Here is a 21,913-nt window from a genome sequence, read left to right as displayed (position 1 = left end):
TAGGAAATCGGCCTTTTTGTGTGCCCCCCACGCACACAAAAAGTATTCACCAGGTCCTCAGGCATTCTTTCTACTGCCTATATGGCCAATAACGACTGAATCTGTTCGATAAAGTTTATCAATAAAGAAGGAGACACACTGTGCTTAAGTATGGTCGAAAATCAACAAATGTTGTTACTTAATATTTGTAAAAACAGTGTTTCTATAATGAGCTGAAAAATGGATACATATAACTAGAACGTAAGGGAGGAACCTAGAGTGAAGGGCAGGTATTCCTTCTTATTTGCTGCATTGATCCGAGGTAGTTGTTTAATTCCCAACAGAGAATCCTATGTATTGTTGACAGGTATGTGACAAGTTTGCAATACTTACCCTTCAGATAAACACTGCTCTGAAGAAAATTAAACCACTGGTTTCCCTCGGTGTTAGGCGGTGACATCAGGTGATCATCTTCCTCTTTCAAATACTACAACAAAGAAATCATACTCAGATTAATCTACTGAATACATTTGAGATAGAAAAAGAGGGTGAATCATTACTTCAATTGTCATTTTTTGTTCTAAGTTTTTTCATGGATGTAATGTGTTTATTATGTTTTAAAAAGGGGGGGGGGAAATTGTCTCTGAAGGAAACCTTTTGTTTTTCTGAGTGTTCACTTTTTTACCTTCTTCCTCTTTATTTTTTGCTTGCACACCTAATGCTTTTGCTTTGTATTCCTGGGGCATTCGTTTTTTTTCTCCCGGGATGCAATCTTTTTTGGTTATAAATTCACATTTCAATCTTCAAACATATCACTTATTTTTGTTTATTTGTCTTTTTAATTCAAATGTTTACAGTGTATGCAATTAGATAAATGTTGACAACACATTTTTTAAATAGAATAACTGGGACATGATGCAAACTAACCAGTAATTTTGTGTTTGTTAAATAATGGTTGAATCAGTATCTATTGGAGATATAAAATAGTAAAACTGGGCTTATGAAAATAGAACTGTAACTAAAAAAATAAAAAATAAAAAAAATACAAGGTATGCCACCTAAGCAGTAGATTAGATACATATTATTCTGAGTCAGGAAGCCAGAGGAATGGTGTTAATTATTACTAGGAAAGGATTTCTAGAAGAAAGGGCACAAGGCAAATTATCTATATCCTTTTGGAAAGCAGGTTAGATGCATTTAGGTTGTTATCAGATATTGGAAAGACTCAAAATGCCTTCTAAAGACAGCGTCAGGAAGAGGAAATACAGCATATCCTTCCAGATCATACATTCAAAAAAAGAGACTACTACATAGTACGCCCTGGTCATGAGTGTCCAGACATTGGCAAAACAAAATAAAATATTAAACTTTATGCAAATCAAGCCTCTCCGGCAAGTAGCTAGTGACCTACCAGTAGCTCTTCTGCGAGCAGCGCAGTCTGCTGATAAAGAAGCTTTTGCTTGGTTGAATTAATGTATGCATAGCAACATTAAAAAGTGTGTATTTGAGGCAAAATGTGTGTATTTTTAGAGCTCATTCGCTTATGTTTGGAGAGAAATGGATGAGTTTCCAAAACATATTTAATGCTAAATATGAGAGTGATAAATCATGCAGCAATAGGTAGAATTATTACTCCTGTTTTTACCCTGGTGTGAGGTGCACTGCAGCCAAGGCTGATAAATTACCTATTTAGAGGCATCCCAAATTGACGGAAGTGTTTTAATTCCTGCTAGTAATTCTGCCTGGTGCCCTGAGGTAATTGCTGCTGACAATCTTGCATGGGGTGGCTACTAATAGAATCTTGTCTGATGTTGTCTCTTACACTGCTAAACAAATGGTTGCTAGGGATGATTTTCAATGAAAATATGTAGCTCTTATTACAGAACAGGAGGAAGAACCCTGAAATTCTTAGTGACTAAGATTGCACTCAAATAACAGGTGTCAAGTACCATGTCTGAATGGAATACTTGGCAGGAGACATTCATCATTATCATGCCTCAGAAAATCGGAACAGTTATAGACCTTTATGTTGAGTGACTTGAATAATATACTCTAACTGTAATGTACTTGACACGTAAATTAGTCTCAAATTGTGCGATCCTAGGCAAATATTTTATTTTACAGAGCTGCCTTTTTCTTCATTATCACATATAAAAGCACCTTCAAATATGTGAGTTCAGCATTCTTGCGGCATAAAACTCTTTTGTTTGATTTAATAGACTAACCTTTGCTCCATGCAATATAAGATTCTAGCCCACATACAGGTCATAATAGCATTGCTTTTAGACCTGGCATCCTTAGTGTGGTTTCCCCTAACTTTGTGCCCTCTGACCACATGTTTTCAGACTACATTTTTGCTGGCTTTTAGGATTCTTGGCACTTTACCACTGATGACCAATGCTAAAGTGCAGGTGTTTTGTACTCTAAACATGATCACACTGGCTCAACCCCAGCCCCAAACACCAGCAAATCATATCTCTACTGGAACCAAGGACACTCTGCCAGGAAGAAGGACTGCTGTGCTGCCAGGACGGGGCTGCCAATCTGGAACTACATTGCTGTGTGCTGTAGAAGGGACTGACACTTTTGACTTGCTTCGCTATATTGACCTGCTGGCTGCGGCTTTTTGCTTGCAGTGAGAATGACTGGACTTGCTCTCTACATCCTTGAACCCAAGAATCTCAAAGGGCTTGCCCCCTGTTCTTTGCAGTCATAGGGACATCAAGTACTGCTTGCAACTCTGCTGGTCTTTGCCATATTAGTCCTACCTAACCTTGAATGAAGTGACCCCTCTAGCCCTGGGCCTCAAAAATGGGTCCCGTAGGTACAATCCACAAAAAGCGATGCATCGTCCTGACTGTGGGACAAACATAGGTGCATCGCTCCATTGACAGCGATGCAGTGGCTGCCTGACAACAGCGGATTCACACACTGCGTGGTCCGACAACGACGCATCACATTTACTTCAACAGAGCCCAACGATGATGCAGTGCCCCAAGTGCGGTAAAAATACAGACTCATCATATGCTCGCCGTCGAAGTATCGCTCCATCAAAGGTACTGTTTCAGCAGACCCTGCATGGGTTCTGTAGCCATCTTACCCTCAATCGCATTTGGCCTGGATTCGCACCGGTCCCTCACGACCTCAAGTAACCTTTTGACCGCTAGTGACTTTTAAGCACTGTTTTCACTTATTGGATTTTTGTCGCTGATGTCTGGTTTTAATCAAATAAATATCTATTTTTCTGAACGGAAGTTGAGTATTTATGTGGTGTCTGTCACTGTGATATTGTAATTTAAGTGTTGCACAAATACTTTACAAATTGCCTCTTACGTTAAGCCTGATTACTCTTAGTAGAGGGTGAGCACAGGTTAATTTAGGGTGTGTATCTGACTTACCCTGACCAAGACTGTGGTCGCTACTTGAGTAGGGTGCGTACTTCTGCCAACTAGAGACCCATTTGCTAACAATTGCCATCAGGGCAGGGGCAGGAATGTTGCTCAGTTCATGTTTAACAACTCACTTGTAATAAATATATTGCTAAAGCATGATGTGATAGTGCAATGTCATTCACAAATAGCACATTTTCTATTTAAATGGCCACAACCTTTCCCAGTAAAATGCACTTTTACTGATGAAACTACATGATGTATAGACATTAATATGTGGAAATTGGCTTTCTGCAAAAATATTTATTATTTGCACATTACCAAGTAAAGTGTTCTGATTTGTTTTAATTCTATAAAATCTTTTTTTCCATCACAATTACAAAAATGTGCTTTCATTGCTACTGAAATGTATTTTGAAAAGTATGTACAGTTCACTTACAAGCTATTCAAATGTGTTCATTTTATGAAAATCTCTAAACTTGCACTTACAGAAACAAAGGTAAACACCAACTTCCAGGATAAAATAAGGAACAAATTGTAAGAAGACGTAAGATGACATTTGAACTCTATCTCCGAGCACAAAGCAAATGTGACAAGATGCAAACAAGATTTAAAGGGATCTGTATTGCTCATTCACTTTCTAAGTGAACAGAATACCTGTTTTTTGTCAGCTCGCCAGAACGGACCAGTAGGCCCTACAAACAGCTCACCCTAATAAAATGTGTCTCACCATTGCGACTGGACAAGTAGATTTCTATAGGCCTGATTATGGGTCATCAGAGAAAGACCTTGTACAATTTGTAAACAAAAATTAAGACTTTTGTAACTGCCACCATTTAATAAGCTAGTGCTAGTATCAACAGGAAATCAATTGTTTGAAGCACCAGAAGTCAGATTGGATCCAGACTTTTTTGGTGAGCAGTACCCCTGCGTGTTAGTAGGTGGTGTCTTTCTGAGCCGCATGACGGTGTTGGTGCCATCCATGCAGGAAGTGACGTGCGTGTGCCTACAGATCTGCCACCCTAGTGCGCCAACTTAAGTTTCTTTTTGTGACTTTCCACGTCAGAAGCGCAGAGCCATGTGTGTTAACCTAGGGCCCTTAAAGGGGAAGCAGCCCTTAACTCTAAAATCTATTTACACAATGGGGAGAATGGGTGGGTCAGTAAGGAATCTGCAGCTAAATAAAGTCTCTACCAGATAAGGTGTTACAAGAAGTCGGTAATTTGTTCAAATAATAGAGACTTCTAGCTACAAGTACCCAAGCAATAACTTCCCGGAGGAGAAGCTGCGATACAGATTAAATTAAAAAGACCTGTAGGACCAAAAGGGTAAAATGCCCATCACGCCAGACCCGACTGTCCAGGCAGTAGTGCTACTAAATATGTGTAGGGAAGCCCACATTGCAGTCATATCTAGGACAGGAACTCCGTCAGCTAATGCAGTGGTTGTAGTCTTGGCTCTGGTGGAATGAGTTGCAAGCCTACAGGAGGTTGCTTCTTTGCCGCTGCATAGCCGATCTTGCTGCAAAGCACTATTGAAAGATGGTCAGTTTTTGCACCGCTTCTTTTCTTAGCTACGAGGTACCCCACGAAGAGTTGATCTCCCACCTAGAACTCTTTCGTGCGGTCAATGTAAAATAACACATTTTTAGGGTCCAGACGATTGAGTCTCTCCTCTTCTTTAGAGGGGTGAGGTGGAGCATAAAATGTAGGCAGAGTGATGGACTGGCCTATATGAAAGGGGGTTATCACCGTCGATAGAAAGGGTGATCAAGTCTGAAGGACCAGTTTGCCTGGATAGGTGTTGAGGTACAGAGGATGAGCTGACAGTGCCTGTAGCTCACAGACACTCTGGGCAGATGTTATTACCACTAGGAAGGCTGCTTTCATGGTAAGAAGTCTGTGAGGGCAGTAATGCAGTGGCTCGAAGGAAGCACACAAAAATGCGAGAAGATTGAAGTTCCATTGTGGCATAATGAAAGGTGCCAGACAGAACATATGTTGAAGACCTTTTAGAATCCTATTTATAGTAGGGGATTTGAAAAGGGATGGCTGATCTGGCAACCACAGAAATGTCATAATGGCAGACAGATAACCTTTCAATGCCATAGAAAGTGGGTTCCGCCGCCCCGAGCAGAAGGACACCATCTACCAGTATGCAAAACATTCTAGATCAGTTGGACACCTTAGGAATAATTCTATGCTAAGGTAAGGAATCTGCGGCCGAAAATTTCTATTGGATGCTTTTCACACATTCACTCTTGATGAAGCAACAGGCAGCCTGGCACTAGGTTATAGCCTCTCTCTTGAGTAGTCTGACAGCAGCTGGATACTGTCACCTTACATGTGGTAACTAACCATGTTACTAAATACAGTGTCAGCCAACAAGCTAAGAAAACGTTGAATGACAGAGTGATTCCTGGTTAAAGGAATTGGCATGCTGCAAGGAGGTAAAGTGACCTGAGGGTGATTTACACCAATTACGTTAAACGGCAGAAAAACCCCATGCAGATCATTTGCTGCTGAACGACTGTTTCCCACTTTGAGTGTTTGGGTTGAGACTCTTGGCGCTTTAACCTAGGATGAAACCTCTATAGGCAGATTATATAACTCAATTTAATAATGAAATAATCATTTAACATCAACATTCAAACATCTACATAAATATGAAGACAGGGTTTGCTATTCTAATGTCTTTTGTGCTGCGCTTGAAAGGATTAAAAAAATGTTAGGAGGAACCTTAAGAAGCATGTGCTATAAAGGAGGTAGGACAGTGCCATAAAAGACCACTTCTGCCTTGACCTTGCACTGTGGAGCATAAAGAATAGTGTTTTCTAATCAGCAAGCATTAACCACATCGGCATTAAGGCATTAATGTGGCATCTTTAGGTGATTTTCCTATCTTTTGCAGGCTGATATCTACTGGAGTGGGAACTACCTCTCAGCATCCAACACAGGAGAAACAGAAAGTGGGCTTACATCACTAAGCAAATGACCATATTAGCTCTACAGTCCCCTTTTAGTCATGAAGATCTTAGCAGTAACCAATATTTAAAAAATTATAAACCTCACCTGACCAACTCTCTCAACATTGAAGTATTTTCCTTTCCGATCGTAAAGATCAGGTGCCTGGACGAAAAGAAAAAAAACCTCAAACAGAATGCTTAAAAATCACTTTCCTTTTCCCTCGCAATTTATACAGATATGCAGTTATAGTTTCTATAAAAGGCTGGCAGTTTATTTCAGCAAACCAGGCAAATTTACCTCTAAAGTGTAAAACAATCACATTAAGTTAGCTCTCTTGTGATATTGCACCATCTATGAAGCCTTTGTTAACAACTCAAAAAAATATTCATAGTTGAATAGCTGCAAAGAAACACAAGTAAGCACGGGTGAGGCTGGCACATAAGAACACAATTAAATAATTGGCACTATACACCCAGGGATATAAAAAACCTAATGAATAAGGTGCATAGCACTTGCCATATCACAACCCAACTTTAACTTTGGGATGCCAAAGCCCAAGTCTGTGAAAGAGCTTCTGCTGTCAAAAATCTCAGCAGCTACTGCAGTATGGGCTGCAGGATGCATTCAGACAAACTTAAAACCTTCCCAAAATGTGAATTACTTTTTCACCTTCTCGTGTCACAGTGCAGCAGAAAGCAGAATTATGTGCATATCCACTATTGACTAGGGTGATTACTACATTTCCCTAGTACTAGATAATACTTTGTAAATGAACAATTCAAGACCCCCATAACAGTATGCCATGGCTTGTGTGTAATATGGCATTTTCTATTGGTATTACCTATCCTACATATGAGAACTATTCATTTATATGTTAATTATTTTAGATAGATAAAACTACAAATGTCAACGATAGGCTGTGTGAACGCAGACTTTTGAAATACTGTCTTACCTCATTGAAGTGTTCAGTCAGGAAATCAGCTACAAATGTAATGTCTTTTTGAGTCATCTATCAAGAGGAAAGGTCCAGTTACTTGCAAAACAGTTATCATTTTCATGGTCTACAGATAACCAAGTACTCCTAGTTTTATTATGCAGGACTCAATGCTCCATTTTTAGCTTTACTAAGCTGTGTGTTAGTATACTTATAGGGAAGATCTGCCAACCTATATTACAGACTGGTATGGGTTAGCTTTGGGCCACATCCCTGGTGGTGTGCAATTACTGCAAGCAACGCTAGGTGTGCATCAATTACCGAGCCTCCATTCTGCTGCTACATAAGGCTTAGCTGGTTGCCAGAAACTGAGCTGTGAGGTGAGGTGAGGTGAATGAGCCACTCTTAGTTTTTGAGGCCTAAGGAAGTGCAACAGTTAGAGTAAAGGCAGGCCTCAGGTGCTCTCTGTGTATCCGACTAAAGTTGGGAAGCATCGATAAAGTCCATTGGAAAAAAATAAAACTTCAAATCAAAAGCTTAAACTAAAGTACTGGCCAAGTAAAACGGTGACAAGAAAAGAGATCCAGCTCTAAGATGACCTGAACACAAACAGTTATGAGGAAGGTTGCCCTACAATCAGGAAACCATTTATCTTCCGAGGCATTTTTGAGCACCATACATCCACTTTTTTTTTTTCATACAGATAGCACTCTAAAGCAGCGTTCTTAACCTGTGGTCCGGGGACCCCTGTGGGTCTGCAACAACTATTCAGGGGTTCAGTGACTGCTTAGAAAATATTATCAACAGATTAATAAAGTGTACATAAATTAAGAATCAAAATATAAAACTGAAATTATTAAAACGCTCTGTATAAGTAAAGGAATTTGACATTGGCAGCTAAAAATGAAGTTGGTATCCTCAAATTGATTCCTGGGAGTGATGTGAGTACATCTAAAAGAACCATATATGATTTTTTTTTTTTATAATTGTGAATTAAATAAAATATAAATTATGTAGTTGTTGATGAATGCCTATTTTCCTAGTTTTGTGTATTGGTTTGTGGTTCAAATCATAGAAATTACTTAGGCGTGAGTAACTGGATACCAATAATGACACAGTGAGCGGTCCCTGGATTTCAATAATGATTCAGTGGGTGTCCCCACATAAGTCAAAAGGTTAGGAATCACGGCTCTAAAGCTCAAATCCTGTGTCTTGGAATTAATTTGGACAATATAGCATTAATAATCTGAGTACATGGTTGTATCAAAACAGGGATGAGTATAAATATAAGCAATAGACAGAAATATGCAATTAGCTTACTAGAAGGTAACTGGGGGCCTTCACATAATGACTACAGAACTGAATCAGAAGTATTTGAGCTATTGAGAAGGCCTATTGCCATTGCTTGGACAGCACTACTATTGCACATGGTTAACTTAATGCAGATAAAGTGTATCGCTAATTAGTTAAGTCAAAGCTTAATTTGACAGTTATGTCTAAGTGAGGGACAATACTTACACCTATTAATACTGATATTGTAGCATTTTCAGTTCATCATAACATTTTAGTCAGTTATGACTACATCACCATTTGAAAGGAGGAACCGTTGGTTTGCCAATTCATAAACAGATTACGATCTGGAACTATGAAAAATGATTTTTACTGGATTAAAGTCATCTCTGTAATATTAGCCTTAAATTTTTAAGCAGATCTTTGTTTTGCAACCAGTTATCAGCTGTTCACATCAAATGGCAGTATGTTACATGTGACTTTCCAGAGTAAGTAATAGCAAACGAAAAACATACAGCCATCCTGCTGCATTACACCCCCTGTATTTCAACTGGCTGTATAGTTAAAAAATAAAATAAAAAAAAACAAGTAGCCACCAAAAACACAATTTTGCCCAACACTGTAAATGCTATTGTAATTTTGTTAGGGTGCAGGATTACTATTGATTTCTAAGACAATTGTTAAATAAGTGTGGAAGGCTGTGGATAAAATAACTTTATGAAACTGCTACTGAGAATAGGATGGATGTAAAAAAATCCTTTGGGAGGAGGTTAAGAAGCAAGATACAAGTTAAGCCTAGGATAACTTCTATCCAACTTCAAATAGCTAAAAGGAGGTGTTTATCGTCTCTTGGTAAGAAATGTCTGCCTTAAACTTAGGCAGAGGTAGTCCAGGAGGGTGAAAGGGTGCTCTATGCAAATGAATAATATATATATATAGACACTATACCTCTCTACCGCAACACAAATTATTAATATTACTATGAGACAACATTTTGTTAAGGCAGAAGTGAGCTGTGGTCTGCTTTCTCGGAAAAGCATATGTAACATACACAACACCTGGAAATAGCAGGGCATTTGAAATCTAGGGCATAACAGTCAAAAGGAACACACAAACAGTTATAAATATACAGCAAACACCATATTCACAAAGTATTCATCAGCACTCTGGTATTTACCTTATTGAGCTCTGGAAGAACATGATCCTCTGACATTCTTAGCATAGCTGTTGATGTCACAACAAATATATTTAATGTGTATCCATGTACAATATCATTTTTATAAAAGGCGAATGCAAGTTAAAAACAATGGCATAAGTCAAACATTTAATACACTTCTTAGCTGAAGTGCTATGTTATTACACTATATTTCCTAGCAAGGAACTTAACTTCTGTGCCTAAAGCAATACCACACAAGTTCAACAGGTACAAGTAACAGCAGTATTTAGTATAGAAATAGTGTTTAGTGTATACACTACTCTTTGCAGTTTTCCAACTATCTAAAATTTCTCATTTGAGAAGGTAACTCTAAGGGGGCCATTATGGACCAAAGTCTCAGAAAAACCTGTGCAGAAGGCAGGCTCTACCATTTTGTTTTCCTTCTTCTATTTTGAAACAGTATGTGGGGTCTTGGTCCTGAAAGATGCCTCAAACTGGTAATATGTTGTTCCTCACAGACTTAAAAAAAAAAAAAAAAATCATACAAGGTAAATACTAAGCAGTTACAGACCCTGAGACAATGCTTCGTGGACCAGCAGGAGTCCCTGGACCAGAGGTTGGGAACCACTGGTGCAGGACATTCACCAAGGGATGATATGACTCCCTGTAGAATAACTGGAAATAACTGAATGGTTTTTGTGTGTGTTTTGTGAACATCAGGTACATAAGAGAGAAGGATGAAGGGTCGGCAAGGCATAGCAGTGGATTAAAGAGGACTCCGGTGGATTCAGGACTATGCAGGCTTGGTATTCGGTGCACTGAATTTATAGCGCTCGCTGGGCTTCTGAGCAGCAATTTGGGCACCAACACTCATTAGTTTACAAATTAAGCGCTGTATACAAAATTAGCTAGAGAACAGATCCTTTATATTGAGCACCCTACAACACTATCCACACTCTGAATCTGCTCACCCAAATTATCTGGGATTAGCACAGTGCCATCCATTCAGAGTTAGAAAGTGAAGTGACAAAGATTTTGCTTTAAAAATGGCAAAAGTCTTTAAGCATAGGATCTGATGAGCTCTAACTATAGAGAGACATGCATTCCTGTTTTTCTACAAGAGTTCCTTGGATGGTAATTCAATATAAACTACTCATCGTCAACCAAATCAACCTATATTCACAATCTCCAAAAATCCTCATCAAATGCCACAACATTGTTATTCTGCCACAGCAGAAAACTTACTAACAATGCAGAAAACAATCCCACAATCAATTCAAAAGAGAAATGCAAGGTATTCTTTAAGCACTGCACAACAATAATCAACTCAATCAAGCTCAATTTTAAATTGATGGCCTTTCTGCTGAACCCTTCTCTTAAATTGCCACACACTTGAGACTGCTTCACTAGTAAGACTCCAGAAGAATTATGTGAATCTATCAAAAAATCTAAATCCTACTGACTCTATTCCTTCCACAATTATCAAAGATAGATTCTCCATATTCAGATAATTGGTTTGGGTACTAATGAATACATCTCTACTGACCGGCATCATCCCAGCATCTCTAAAAACAGTAAAAAATTACCTCATTAAGAAAGCTAATCTAGACCCAGATCTAACAGCGAACTACCAACCAGTTTCCGATCTATCACAGCTCAGAAAGGCCACTAAAAGGATTGCTGTCAACCAGTTTAATACTTGCATCGCCAACAATCATTTGCTAGCCAAATATCAATCTGGTATTGGGCATGGCTGCAGCATCGAAACAGCAACACTGAGGGTTGTAGTTGAAGTTCCTCATATTTTCAATAAGGGTGATGCGCATCTAGGTGTTCATACAGTATTGATCTCTTATCTGTCTCCAATATCAATGATCGCAGACACGTACTTGGAGACCACATGGGATTCTGTGGAACTTTTCTAACATGTTTCAAATCTTTCCTAACTGAGATTAGAACTGAGAGATTGCAACTGATAAAGATTGGGGACCAATGCTCCTTCTCTTCCAATATGTGCTGTGGCGTCCCACAACGCTCCATCCTAGTGCGCTCTTTTTTTAAATTTCTATGTGGAGCCACCAAGCCAGATTATCCAAAACTGAGGTGATGCTTTTCACTAATATGCAGACGACACACAATTTTATTTAAAATCCTCCATATTAGCTGGCCTCCAAATCGTCAGAAATTCCCTTTCTCCACTTCAAGCTTGGATGCATCAGAATTTTCTGCTTCATAACTCATAAAAAAAAAAAAAAAAAAAAAAACTTAACTTCTCCATTCAACCTTTACCAGATGCAGATCTGACCACAAAAGTAACGCCTCTCTAAAGAAGGGTGGCTTTGAGTTCACACGAGCGTCATCAGGCAAGCTTCTTGGCATCACACTTGATCAGGTCTTCAAGTTTACCTCATATCATTCCGGTCCACAAACTACAAAACAAAACAAAAAACCTGCCCCCTTATCCCTTCTAATATGTTAACGTGTATGCCCATGCCATATACATGGCTTGCTTTCAGCAATTCTCTTATGGCTGGAGGTACTCAATCATCATGACTAATCAAAGTGGCACTTAAGTCAGTATCTCAACTAGTCCATTCTGCAGGTCAATTTGATCACATCTATCCAATCCTTTGCAGACTACATAGGTTGCCTATTTCAACTACGAAAAACAGGGAATATGCCTGGTTTACCACATAGCTAGCCCCTGAAAACTGTACATTGACAACTGTCCAGTGAAAGGGCCCAGCACCGAGGAATTGCAGAAGACAGAAGGAGCCCTCTTAGGAAAGAAACTCCGCTTCAACCCAGTCAATTGGATTTTAAATTTTGCGAAATGTCTGTACTCTAATTGGCAGTAGGTGATGTACTGCCAGATCTTGGAATATAAGATAGGGCTTCATCCAGCTAACGGAACATCATCTTGCAGCCATTCCTACATGGGTTCTATGCATATCTGTGAACCCTGCTAGAACAATTTCATTATTCTAGTAACTGTATTACCACTGTGTTGTGTAGTCTCAATTTCTCGAGTGTTCTGGTGTTTAACATTATGTACTGAAGTACAGTGACAAAAATAATCAACTCTGGTATTATCAGCCTATTTGTGTTTCATTCCCAATTTCAGTGTATATTGTGCATTTTACTGCTTAATCCATACTTGTAAAATAAATATACTGGGACATTATTGAAGTGATCTTTAGTCACAATTATGGTGGGATATTCAGAACTGTACTGCCACTAAGATCATTTTGTTGTAATTTAGCTCAGTTCCATCCTGCAACTAACTCTACTAAGACAGTCTTTGATCACTCATCCATCAAGAATAAGTCAAGGGTGCTTAGGAATCCAACTTTCCCTAGCTGTGTGTTCTGTGTTGAGGTTAGTGAGAAACACCAGAACTCACACCTGTGACAGTGTTCCTGTGACTGACTGTGCTATTGGACAGTCTAGACAATACACTCTTTCAATGTCAGGAATGCAAGGTGGAGTCCTTCAGAAAGTTCTAGTTCCTACATCAAACTGTGATTCAGGCAACCAACAACAAAGCAATGGAAGTAAAACTGAATTCATTACAGCCACTCTCAATCACTCTGGGGACGGTGTAGCATAGGGCTCAACTCTAAAAGAGTGGAATGGCATGAGAGAAAATGGCCTGGAGTGCAGCTTGATGATGCAGGTCCCGCAGTTACTGCGCTACAAGACTCAAGTTGTACCTTACTGACGAGGCTTAAGTAAGCCAAAACCGGTCTGGGCTTGCTTGTGTTCCACTCTGGAAGATTGCTGACCTGGCAGTTTGGACTGTTCCTAGTGGAGCAGGGCCAAAATTGATTTGCTTATGGCTTCTCTGTTTAGAGTGACACAGTGAGGCAAAAAATTAAAAGGTCTGTAATGCAGACGAAGCAATCATTAGTGGCTGAGATTAAAACATGTATTCCTTTATTAATTTTGTTTCTAGCTGCAGTATACACCATACCATACACAGTGTCACAGGTGCGGTCACACATAGGTCCTGTATTTACTGTGCCACAGGACCCAAGATGTACCTTAATGATAAGGTCTAAATAGCTTCGAACTGATCTGGGGGTGTTTGTATTGTCGTCCAACAGGAAAAAGTTAAGATGTGCATGCAGGTGTAGTCTATCACATTCAAAAAATTGAAGCCAATGACCAAACTAATGTCTCACTATACACAAAAACAGCACCAATATGCAGATTGTATATGGATCATCCTTCAACAAGTACCTTCTTTCTCTAATATAGATAATCATCTCTTTGGTGCAGTTTTGTATTTGTTGGTATTATTTATCACCCAATATGGAGACCAAATTGTCAGATTATTTTTTCTAGACCTTTTTGTCCATACTGCAAGACATCTTTGTTACATGCATCCACTACGTTGTGCAGTCCTTTCATGCACTCTCTCCAAATTGAACACTCTTACTTTGCATCAGCCTCGTTGGTGGTGTCTTTGACCATTAGCAAGGTTCCCAGTTTTCAGTTTCTACTGAGTTTTACAGTTAAATCTACACAGAACATAACGTGTTTCCAGTCTGCATTTATTTGCAAAAGTGGAAAAATACAGAAAATTGTTTATCTTGTGAGTGACTCTTTGCGGTCCTTGATAAATTCCAGACCAGTAGCTGAGCAGATGGAGTGAAGCGGGAGTTAGAAAACTGGATGAGTTTTCCTTAAATACAGGCCTGTTGCAGGAAAGTACCCTCTTTCTTGGTATGGTTACCACCTTTTTCTGCCTGATGTCAGTGATTATGCTCTCTCTCCCAAAACTCTGTATTTCATCTCACAATTGGCACACTGGTGCCCCACTGTAAGTCCCTAGTATATGGTACCTAGGTACCCAGGGCATTGGGGTTACAGGGGATCCTTATGAGCTGCAGCATATATTTTGCCACCCACAGGGAGCCCAAGCAAAGGGTTCTGCAGGACTGCCATTGTAGCCTGCGTGAAAAGGTGCAAGCACCTGTTCACTGCCACTTTTCACTGAACAAGGTCACTTATAAGTCACCCCTATGGCAGGCCTTCTAGCCCAGATGGCAGGGTGCAAAGTACCTGGTGTGAAGACACTCCTGCACTAGCAGAGGTGCCCCCATGAACTCCAGGTCCATTTTCCAGGACTTCGTGAGTGCGGGGACACCATTTTACATGTGTACTGGACATAGGTCAATGCCTATGTCCAGCTACATAATGGTAACTCCGAACATAGGCCAATCATACCCCAATGCTTGCAAAAGCATTGGTTGTAGGGTTCCATGCACCCTGGGGGCTCCTTAGAGGACCCTCAGTATTGCCATTACAGCCTTCTGATGTTTTCCAGGCAGCCCAAGCTACTGCCACCGCACAGACAGGTTTCTGCCCTCTTGTTGCTTGAACAGCTCAAGCTCAGGAAGGCAGAACAAAGGATTTCCTTTGGGAGAGGGTTGTTACAACCTCTCCCTTTGGAAATAGGTGTTACAGGCTAGGGAGGGGTAACCTCCACCAAGCTACTGGTAATGCTTTGAAGGGCACATTTGGTGCCCAACTTGCATAAACCAGTCTACACCGGTTCAGGGACCCTTAGTCCCTGCACTGGCGAGAAACTGGACAAAGTAAAGGGGAGTCACCACTCCCCTGTCCATCACCACCCCAGGGGTGGTGCTCAGAGCTCCTCCTAAGGGTCCCTGAGTTTTGCCATCTTGGATTCAAGGTTGGCAGGGTACTCTTGGAGCATCTGAGTGGCCAGTGCAGGCAAGTTTCATCAGAACCCCTCCTGATAGATGGTCACCCAGCTAGGTGACCAATCCCCCTTTCAAGGCTATTTAGGGGCTCTCTCTTGGGTGGTTCCTCAGATTCGGCGTGTAAGACTCCAGCAGGATTCCTCTGCAACTTCCACTTTGACTTCTGACCAAAGAAACTGCATCAGGACGCTCCAGGCCCCAATAAGCTGCAACAAAGAAGCAATACGCTGCCTACAAAATTGTATACATCGCTCCTTCCAGCAACTGCAACATTTCCCTGGTCGTGTATCGTCTGAAGACAGCCTGTCTTCAGTCTGCACAGGAAAGAAGAAGGAATCTCCCTTGGAGTGAAGGAGTCATTCTCCTGCATCTGCAGGCACCAACTGCAACGACGACTGGCACCGTGGATCCCCTCTCCTGCTGAACCAAGTGGATCCTGCAACATGGGTGGTGGACTGAAGTGGTCCTGACGGTCCTCTCTTCCAGCTGTCCAACTTGGGTGGAGGTAAGCCTTTGCCTAACTAGGCAGGGCAGTACCCAGTGCACTTAGTCATTTGCAGCTGCCAAGGCTTGTTGGCATCCTCTCCAAGGGATCTTCAGGCATCTTGAAGCTCCAACCCCCAGCACTCCATCCTGCGATGCACAGCTTCCCGAGTGGTTCTCATGCGGCATGGGACTCCTTTTTGTAGTCCTGAGTGGGCTCCTTCTTCGACTTCTGTGTCCCTGTGTCCATTTCAGACATGTATGTACTCAGTATACTGTTCCTGCACCCCACTATGCAGTCTGGGTCTCTGGTTACAGGCATGGCGGAGGATTATCCTCTATAGGCAGTTTCCTTTGCACAAAGCACCATTGAAAAACATGATGTTTGCCCAACCTCCTCCCTATTTGTTGCTTGACCCATCTCCCTACCCGCTCCCTCATCACTTTGTGAAAAGAACTAGAGTGCTGACTTTATTCAAATAACACTGACACCACTATGCCCTTTAAAAACTGCATTTCACCCCACCACTTTCTTATGCCTCAGTAAGGTAGATTCTATTGTGTTTGTTGCTACTAGTTGCAGAAGTAGGTGCTGATGGAAAACAGCGGGATGGGATACATTCATAGTGGATCGATGGGCATTCCCAATGTCCATAGCTCTCAGAATGCTGTGACCTATTGTCTTTGCCAATGCTGGTTATAAATTGGTGTGAAAAAATGAATACGGTTTCATCTTCGGCCCATCCTCCAGAACAATCTATCAGCTCCTTGGCGTGCTGGTGCAATACGTTTTCCTGACCGCCCTAATAACGAAAATCCCTCGCCAATTCATAGCACATATAAACAAAATATTAAGTTGCAAATAAGATAGCATGGTGGCAAAACCAGATATATGAGTAAAAATTATTTTCAGTCCTGTAAAATCTAGGAAAGCATCAGAATTTGGGACATTAGGATAAGTTACTTACCTGTAAATCCTAGTTCTCTTCCAGGGGTATCCTCATCAAAGTCAAACACTGAATATTCCCGCCCTCATGCGGGGACCCCAGAGCATACATAAAATACACACATATATAGTATGAAATATGCACGAAAAAACAGCAATGCAGACTATAATCATAAACAGGCTAAAATGCTTTATTTCTATGGATTTTTTTTTTTTTTAAAGTCCTTTTCAAAATTACATTCCGAGAAAAAACACATTCCAAAGCCCCATAACTGGGCCTAGGGAAAGAAGCAGTAGCAACATCAGAGAAAAAGAGAAAAAAACTACATTGAAAACAATGGAGCATTCTTAGCCAATAGGCTGCATGCAGGTTAACACAGGAGAACCATACAAATTCTCGCACCGTGCCTTTAAGACCCTGAGCACCTCCAGTATCCCACCATGCCTCAGGGGTGAAGGAGAGGTGACAGTTGGTTCACAGTTAGGTCAGTACTTTTTTACGGTGACAAGCTGTGCAGCAGATTCGAAAGATAGTGTGTCCTGCACTTCTAGGAGACTTGCGTCCGGTGAGGAGGGTGGGTTGTTTATGACTTTGATGAGGATACCCCTGGAAGAGAACTAGGATTTACAGGTAAGTAACTTATCCTTCTCTTCCAGGGGATCCTCATCAATAGTCATAAACATTGAATAGATTAGCAAGCCCATCCCTTAACTCTGCGGACTGTCTAATAGAAGTGCAGGAACAGATATGTATCATGCAAACCAATTCCTCAGAGATGCTTGCCCAACTTGGGCGTCTGCTCTGGCATCTGAGTCCAAACAGTAATGTCTAGTAAATGTATGTACAGACTTCCATGTAGCAGCCTTACAAATTTCAGAGATTGGAACATTATTAAGGAGGGCAGCCGTAGCCGCCTTTCCTCTTGTCGAAGCGCCTTAGGCCTAGCAAGTAGATGTTTATGAGCCAATTGATACGCAGTAACAATACATGAAACTATCCATCTAGATATGGTTTGTTTTGAGGCCGCCTCTCCTGTTCTCAAATGACCGTAATTTACAAATAAGTGGTTAGATTGTCTAATTAGTTTGGTTTTGTCCAAGTAAAATTTCAGCACTCTTTTCAAATCTAGGGAGTGCAAAGCTTTCTCCGCCGGAGTATCCGGATTGGGGAAAAATGTTGGTAGTGAAATAGTCTGATTGTTGTGAAAATCTGACACCACCTTCGGTAAGAATGATGGATGAGTTCGTAGAACCACTCTATTCCCGTGGAAGACTGTGTATGGTTCTTTGGAGGACAAAGCCTGAATTTCACTAACCCTCCTTGCGGAAGTAATAGCTACCAGAAAATCCGTCTTCCACGTAAGGTGCTGCAAAGAGGCTTTGTGCATAGGTTCGAAAGGAGGGCCCATAAGTTTCGATAGTACTATGTTCAGCTCCCATGGAGGGGAGGGTTTCCGAATGGGTGGAAAAACTTTTTTCAAACCTTCTAAGAAATCCTGGACTACTGGTCTTGTAAAAAAGGATTCCTGAGAAGGTGGCTTACGATAGGCTGTAATGGCAGATAAATGTACCTTAATAGATGACACTTGCAGACCCGATTTTGCCAAATGGAGTAGGTACGACAGTAGGACCTCCTCCTGAGCCAGTATAGGATTCGGACAATGCTGACGATACCATATGTAGAACCTCTTCCACTTGAACGCCTAAGAACGCCGCATGGAAGGCCGTCTGGACTCCTTTAAGATGTTCATGCACTCCTGCGAGAGCCCTAGGTGCCCATACTGCAGGAATTCAGGAGCCATGCCGTCAAGCTCGGAGAGGGAAGGTTGGGGTGAAGTATCCTGCTTCCCAGCCTGCAAAGGAGATCCGGTCTGCACGGCAGCCTCCTGTGAGGCTGTTCCGATAGGTTGAGGCGATCTGTGTACCAGAACTGACGAGGCCACTGCGGAGCTATGAGAATCATTCTGGTGCTGGATCTTTAGAGTTTGTTGATCACCGCAGGTATGAGGGGGATCGGTGGAAAAGCGTAGAGAAATATCCCTGACCAGTCGATCAACAGGGCATTCCCTCGAGATCCCGGACGGTAGAACCTGGACGCGAAGTCTGGGCATTTCCTGTTTACCTCGTCTGCGAAGAGATCCAATTGAGGCCGACCCCACTGAGCGAAGATGTCTTCGATGACCTCGTGGTGAAGGACCCAATCGGGGGCGTCCTCTAGATTTCTGCTCAGGAATTCTGCCTCCACATTTTGTTGCCCTGGTAGGTGAACTGCTGTAAGCGACATTCCTTTCGCTAAGAGCCAATGCCAGATGGCCGGAGACTCCCAAGATAGGGGCAGGGATCTCGTTCCTCCTTGTCTGTTCAGATAATACATTGTTGTCGTATTGTCCGTTTGCACTAGAAGAGATTTCCCCTGAATCGATGGAGCAAAAGACTTGAGAGCCAGATGGACTGCCCTGAGCTCCAGCAGGTTGATGTGGTACTCTCTTTCGTTGTCGGACCACAGGCCCTGAGCTTGAAGGGAACTCAGATGAGCTCCCCATCCCTGAAGCGACGCATCTGTTACCAGAGTGTCGGTTGGGATGTCACCTGACGGGCCGTAGGTGCGTCGGACTTCAGAAGGTCTTGACACTTTCTATTGATAACAGTCGTTCCTCCGAAGGATACACTCTTTCGAGCTCTGTATCCAGTATCGCTCCCAGGTAGTGGAGATTTTGGGTTGGAATCAGGGTGGAATTTTGGTAGTTGACCTGTAGACCTAGAGACCTGAAAACACTGAGCACAATGTCCCGATGGCTTCTTGCCTGCTCCGGAGAGGAGGCTTTCAGTAGCCAGTTGTCTAGGTATGGGTAAATGAAGATTTTTTGCTTCCTTAGATGTGCCGCTACCACTGCTATGCATTTTGAGAAAACGCGAGGGGCAGATTTCAGGCCGAATGGAAGCACTTTGAACTGATAGTGCTGGGAGGCTATCCGGAAGCGTAGGAATTTCCGATGTTTGGGAATGATCGGGATATGAAAGTAGGCGTCTTGCAGGTCTATGGAGCACATCCAGTCTCCTCGATGAAGCTGAGGGAAAATCTGGTGGAGAGCCAGCATCCTGAACTTTTGCTTTTTTATGTACTTGTTCAGAAGTCGTAAGTCCAGAATTGGTCTGAAAGCTCCTTCTCGACTTTTTTTGCTACCAGAAAATAGCGGGAGTATACTCCCTTCCCTCTGTGCGCGACTGGGACTTTTTCTATTGCCGTTTTCCGTAAAAGGGCGTGAGCCTCTTTGCGTAGTAGGCTCATGTGAGCTGGATTGCATTTGGTTGGTGGCAAGTGAGGAGGAGGTTGGCGGAAAAGAAGAGAGTTCCCATTCTCTACAATGTTGAGCACCCATTTGTCTTTTGTTATTGCACGCCACTCGTGAATGAACGCTGTGATACTTCTCCCCACCGGAGTGGTGCACAGTGTTAAGGGAAGCAAGTCCTCATTGCTTTGCCGGAGCTTTGGGTGTGGACTGCTGTGGTCTGCTTGACCCTCGGTCTCTCGTGGTCTTGCGAGATTGGAAAAGTGGGCGCCCTCGTCTCTGTTGTGGCCTCTAGGACCAATGAGAGGTTTGAACCCTCTGCTGAAAAGGGCGCCTGTCGTAAGGTCTATACCTTCGCCTGAAGTCCTTTTTTCTCTCTAGGCCCACTGCTCTCATGGTGTCCACTTCCGTCTTCATACGCGCCATCTCCTCATCTGTATGGGTACCAAAAAGCAAGTTGCCGTTGAACGGAAGGTTTAGGATACGCTGCTGCGCTTCCTGCTTCAATCCTGTCAGTCTCAGCCAGGAAGACCTTCTTGCACAGACCCCATGTGCGTAACCATGTGCAGCTAAGTCTGCCCCATCTGCTGCTGCACTGATGACCTGATTGGAGACCAGACACCCCTCCTGAAGGATCTCCTGAAAATCCTGCCTGTCCTCCCTACGCAATTTTTCTGTGAACCTGCTCAGTGAGTCCCAGAGTGAGCGGTCATATCTGCCTAGGAGTGCAGAAGCGCTGGAGACCTTCATCATGGAAGCCGCCGTGCCACACATTTTCCTCCCCAGAGAGTCCAGGTGCCTACTCTCTTTATCTGGTGGAACCGTGGAGGATGATGCCACTGAGTGCGTCTTCCGGGCTGCGGCCAATATGACTGAGTCCGGCGGCGGATCAGTCCTGAGAAACAAAGGATCTTGCTCAGGTGCCTTAAATTTCTTCAAGATCCTAGAAGGAGCTGATCTGAGGGTGGCTGGTTCTAAAAAGGTGTCCATGGTTGGTTGTAGAAGACCAGGCACTAGCGGTAGCAATTTCTTTGAAACCGCTCTATGATGCAGGGTTTCAAAGATCACGGATTAGGAGGTCGAAGGTTCCGGGACCTCTATATTTAGTTTTTGTGCCCCCCTGAGAAGCACCTTGTTAAAGGTTGTGATATTGTCCACCGGGGAAACCCTAGCTGGTGGAGAATCCGTTAAGGTCGGAGAGTGCTCTCTTACTGAGGACTCCGACGAAGACCAAGAAGGAAACCTTCTGCGATGGTGTGACCGTGATCTAGATTGTCTCTGGGATCGTGACCTGCTCTGAGACGCTATAGCAGCACGTCGAGGCCTCGTGGGCGACTGGTGAGACGCAGAACGAGCCCGTCCTGCCCGTGCTGCTGGCGATGGTGTTCTCGGGAGAGAGGACGAAGGTGAGTACATCCTCGAGTACTGCGAGTCTTGGGAGGCAGTCGTTCTATTAAGGCTCTCCAACCTCCTCGGCGACAAGTTGATGGGCGAGACATGCCCAGACGATGCAGCTCTTGACCGCCCAGATGAACCACTCCTTATGGAGACCACCGGAGATGTTGGAGTGGCATTATCCGCCGCCGGAAGCCAATGCTCTTCTCCTTACAAGACAGGTAAAACCTGTGTCGACTTCGACAGCTGCAACGACGTCGAAGGGAGTGACGTAGGTTGTTCTGGTCTCGACGTCGAATGCCTCGACGGTGACCTGCGATCCCTTGACGTCATGTGCCTCGCCATCGAGAGAT

General features: G+C 42.6%; 1 protein-coding gene across 1 annotated transcript in view; it reads right to left on the bottom strand.

Moving 5' to 3' along the window:
• ANAPC4 (anaphase promoting complex subunit 4) overlaps positions 1–21,913 on the bottom strand; it is a 203,620-nt gene that overhangs the window by 89,828 nt on the left and 91,879 nt on the right. Inside the window, exons 17-20 of the mRNA XM_069202153.1 lie at positions 9,736–9,782; positions 7,287–7,343; positions 6,440–6,496; positions 373–466 (exon numbers count right to left, since the gene is read on the bottom strand). Coding sequence (XP_069058254.1) covers positions 373–466; positions 6,440–6,496; positions 7,287–7,343; positions 9,736–9,782 — 255 coding nt within the window. The remainder of the gene's footprint in view (positions 1–372; positions 467–6,439; positions 6,497–7,286; positions 7,344–9,735; positions 9,783–21,913) is intronic.

Source organism: Pleurodeles waltl, chromosome 1_2 (assembly GCF_031143425.1).
Source record: "Pleurodeles waltl isolate 20211129_DDA chromosome 1_2, aPleWal1.hap1.20221129, whole genome shotgun sequence".
Classification (NCBI taxonomy): domain Eukaryota; kingdom Metazoa; phylum Chordata; class Amphibia; order Caudata; family Salamandridae; genus Pleurodeles; species Pleurodeles waltl.
This window is presented reverse-complemented; position numbering and strand designations above follow the sequence as displayed.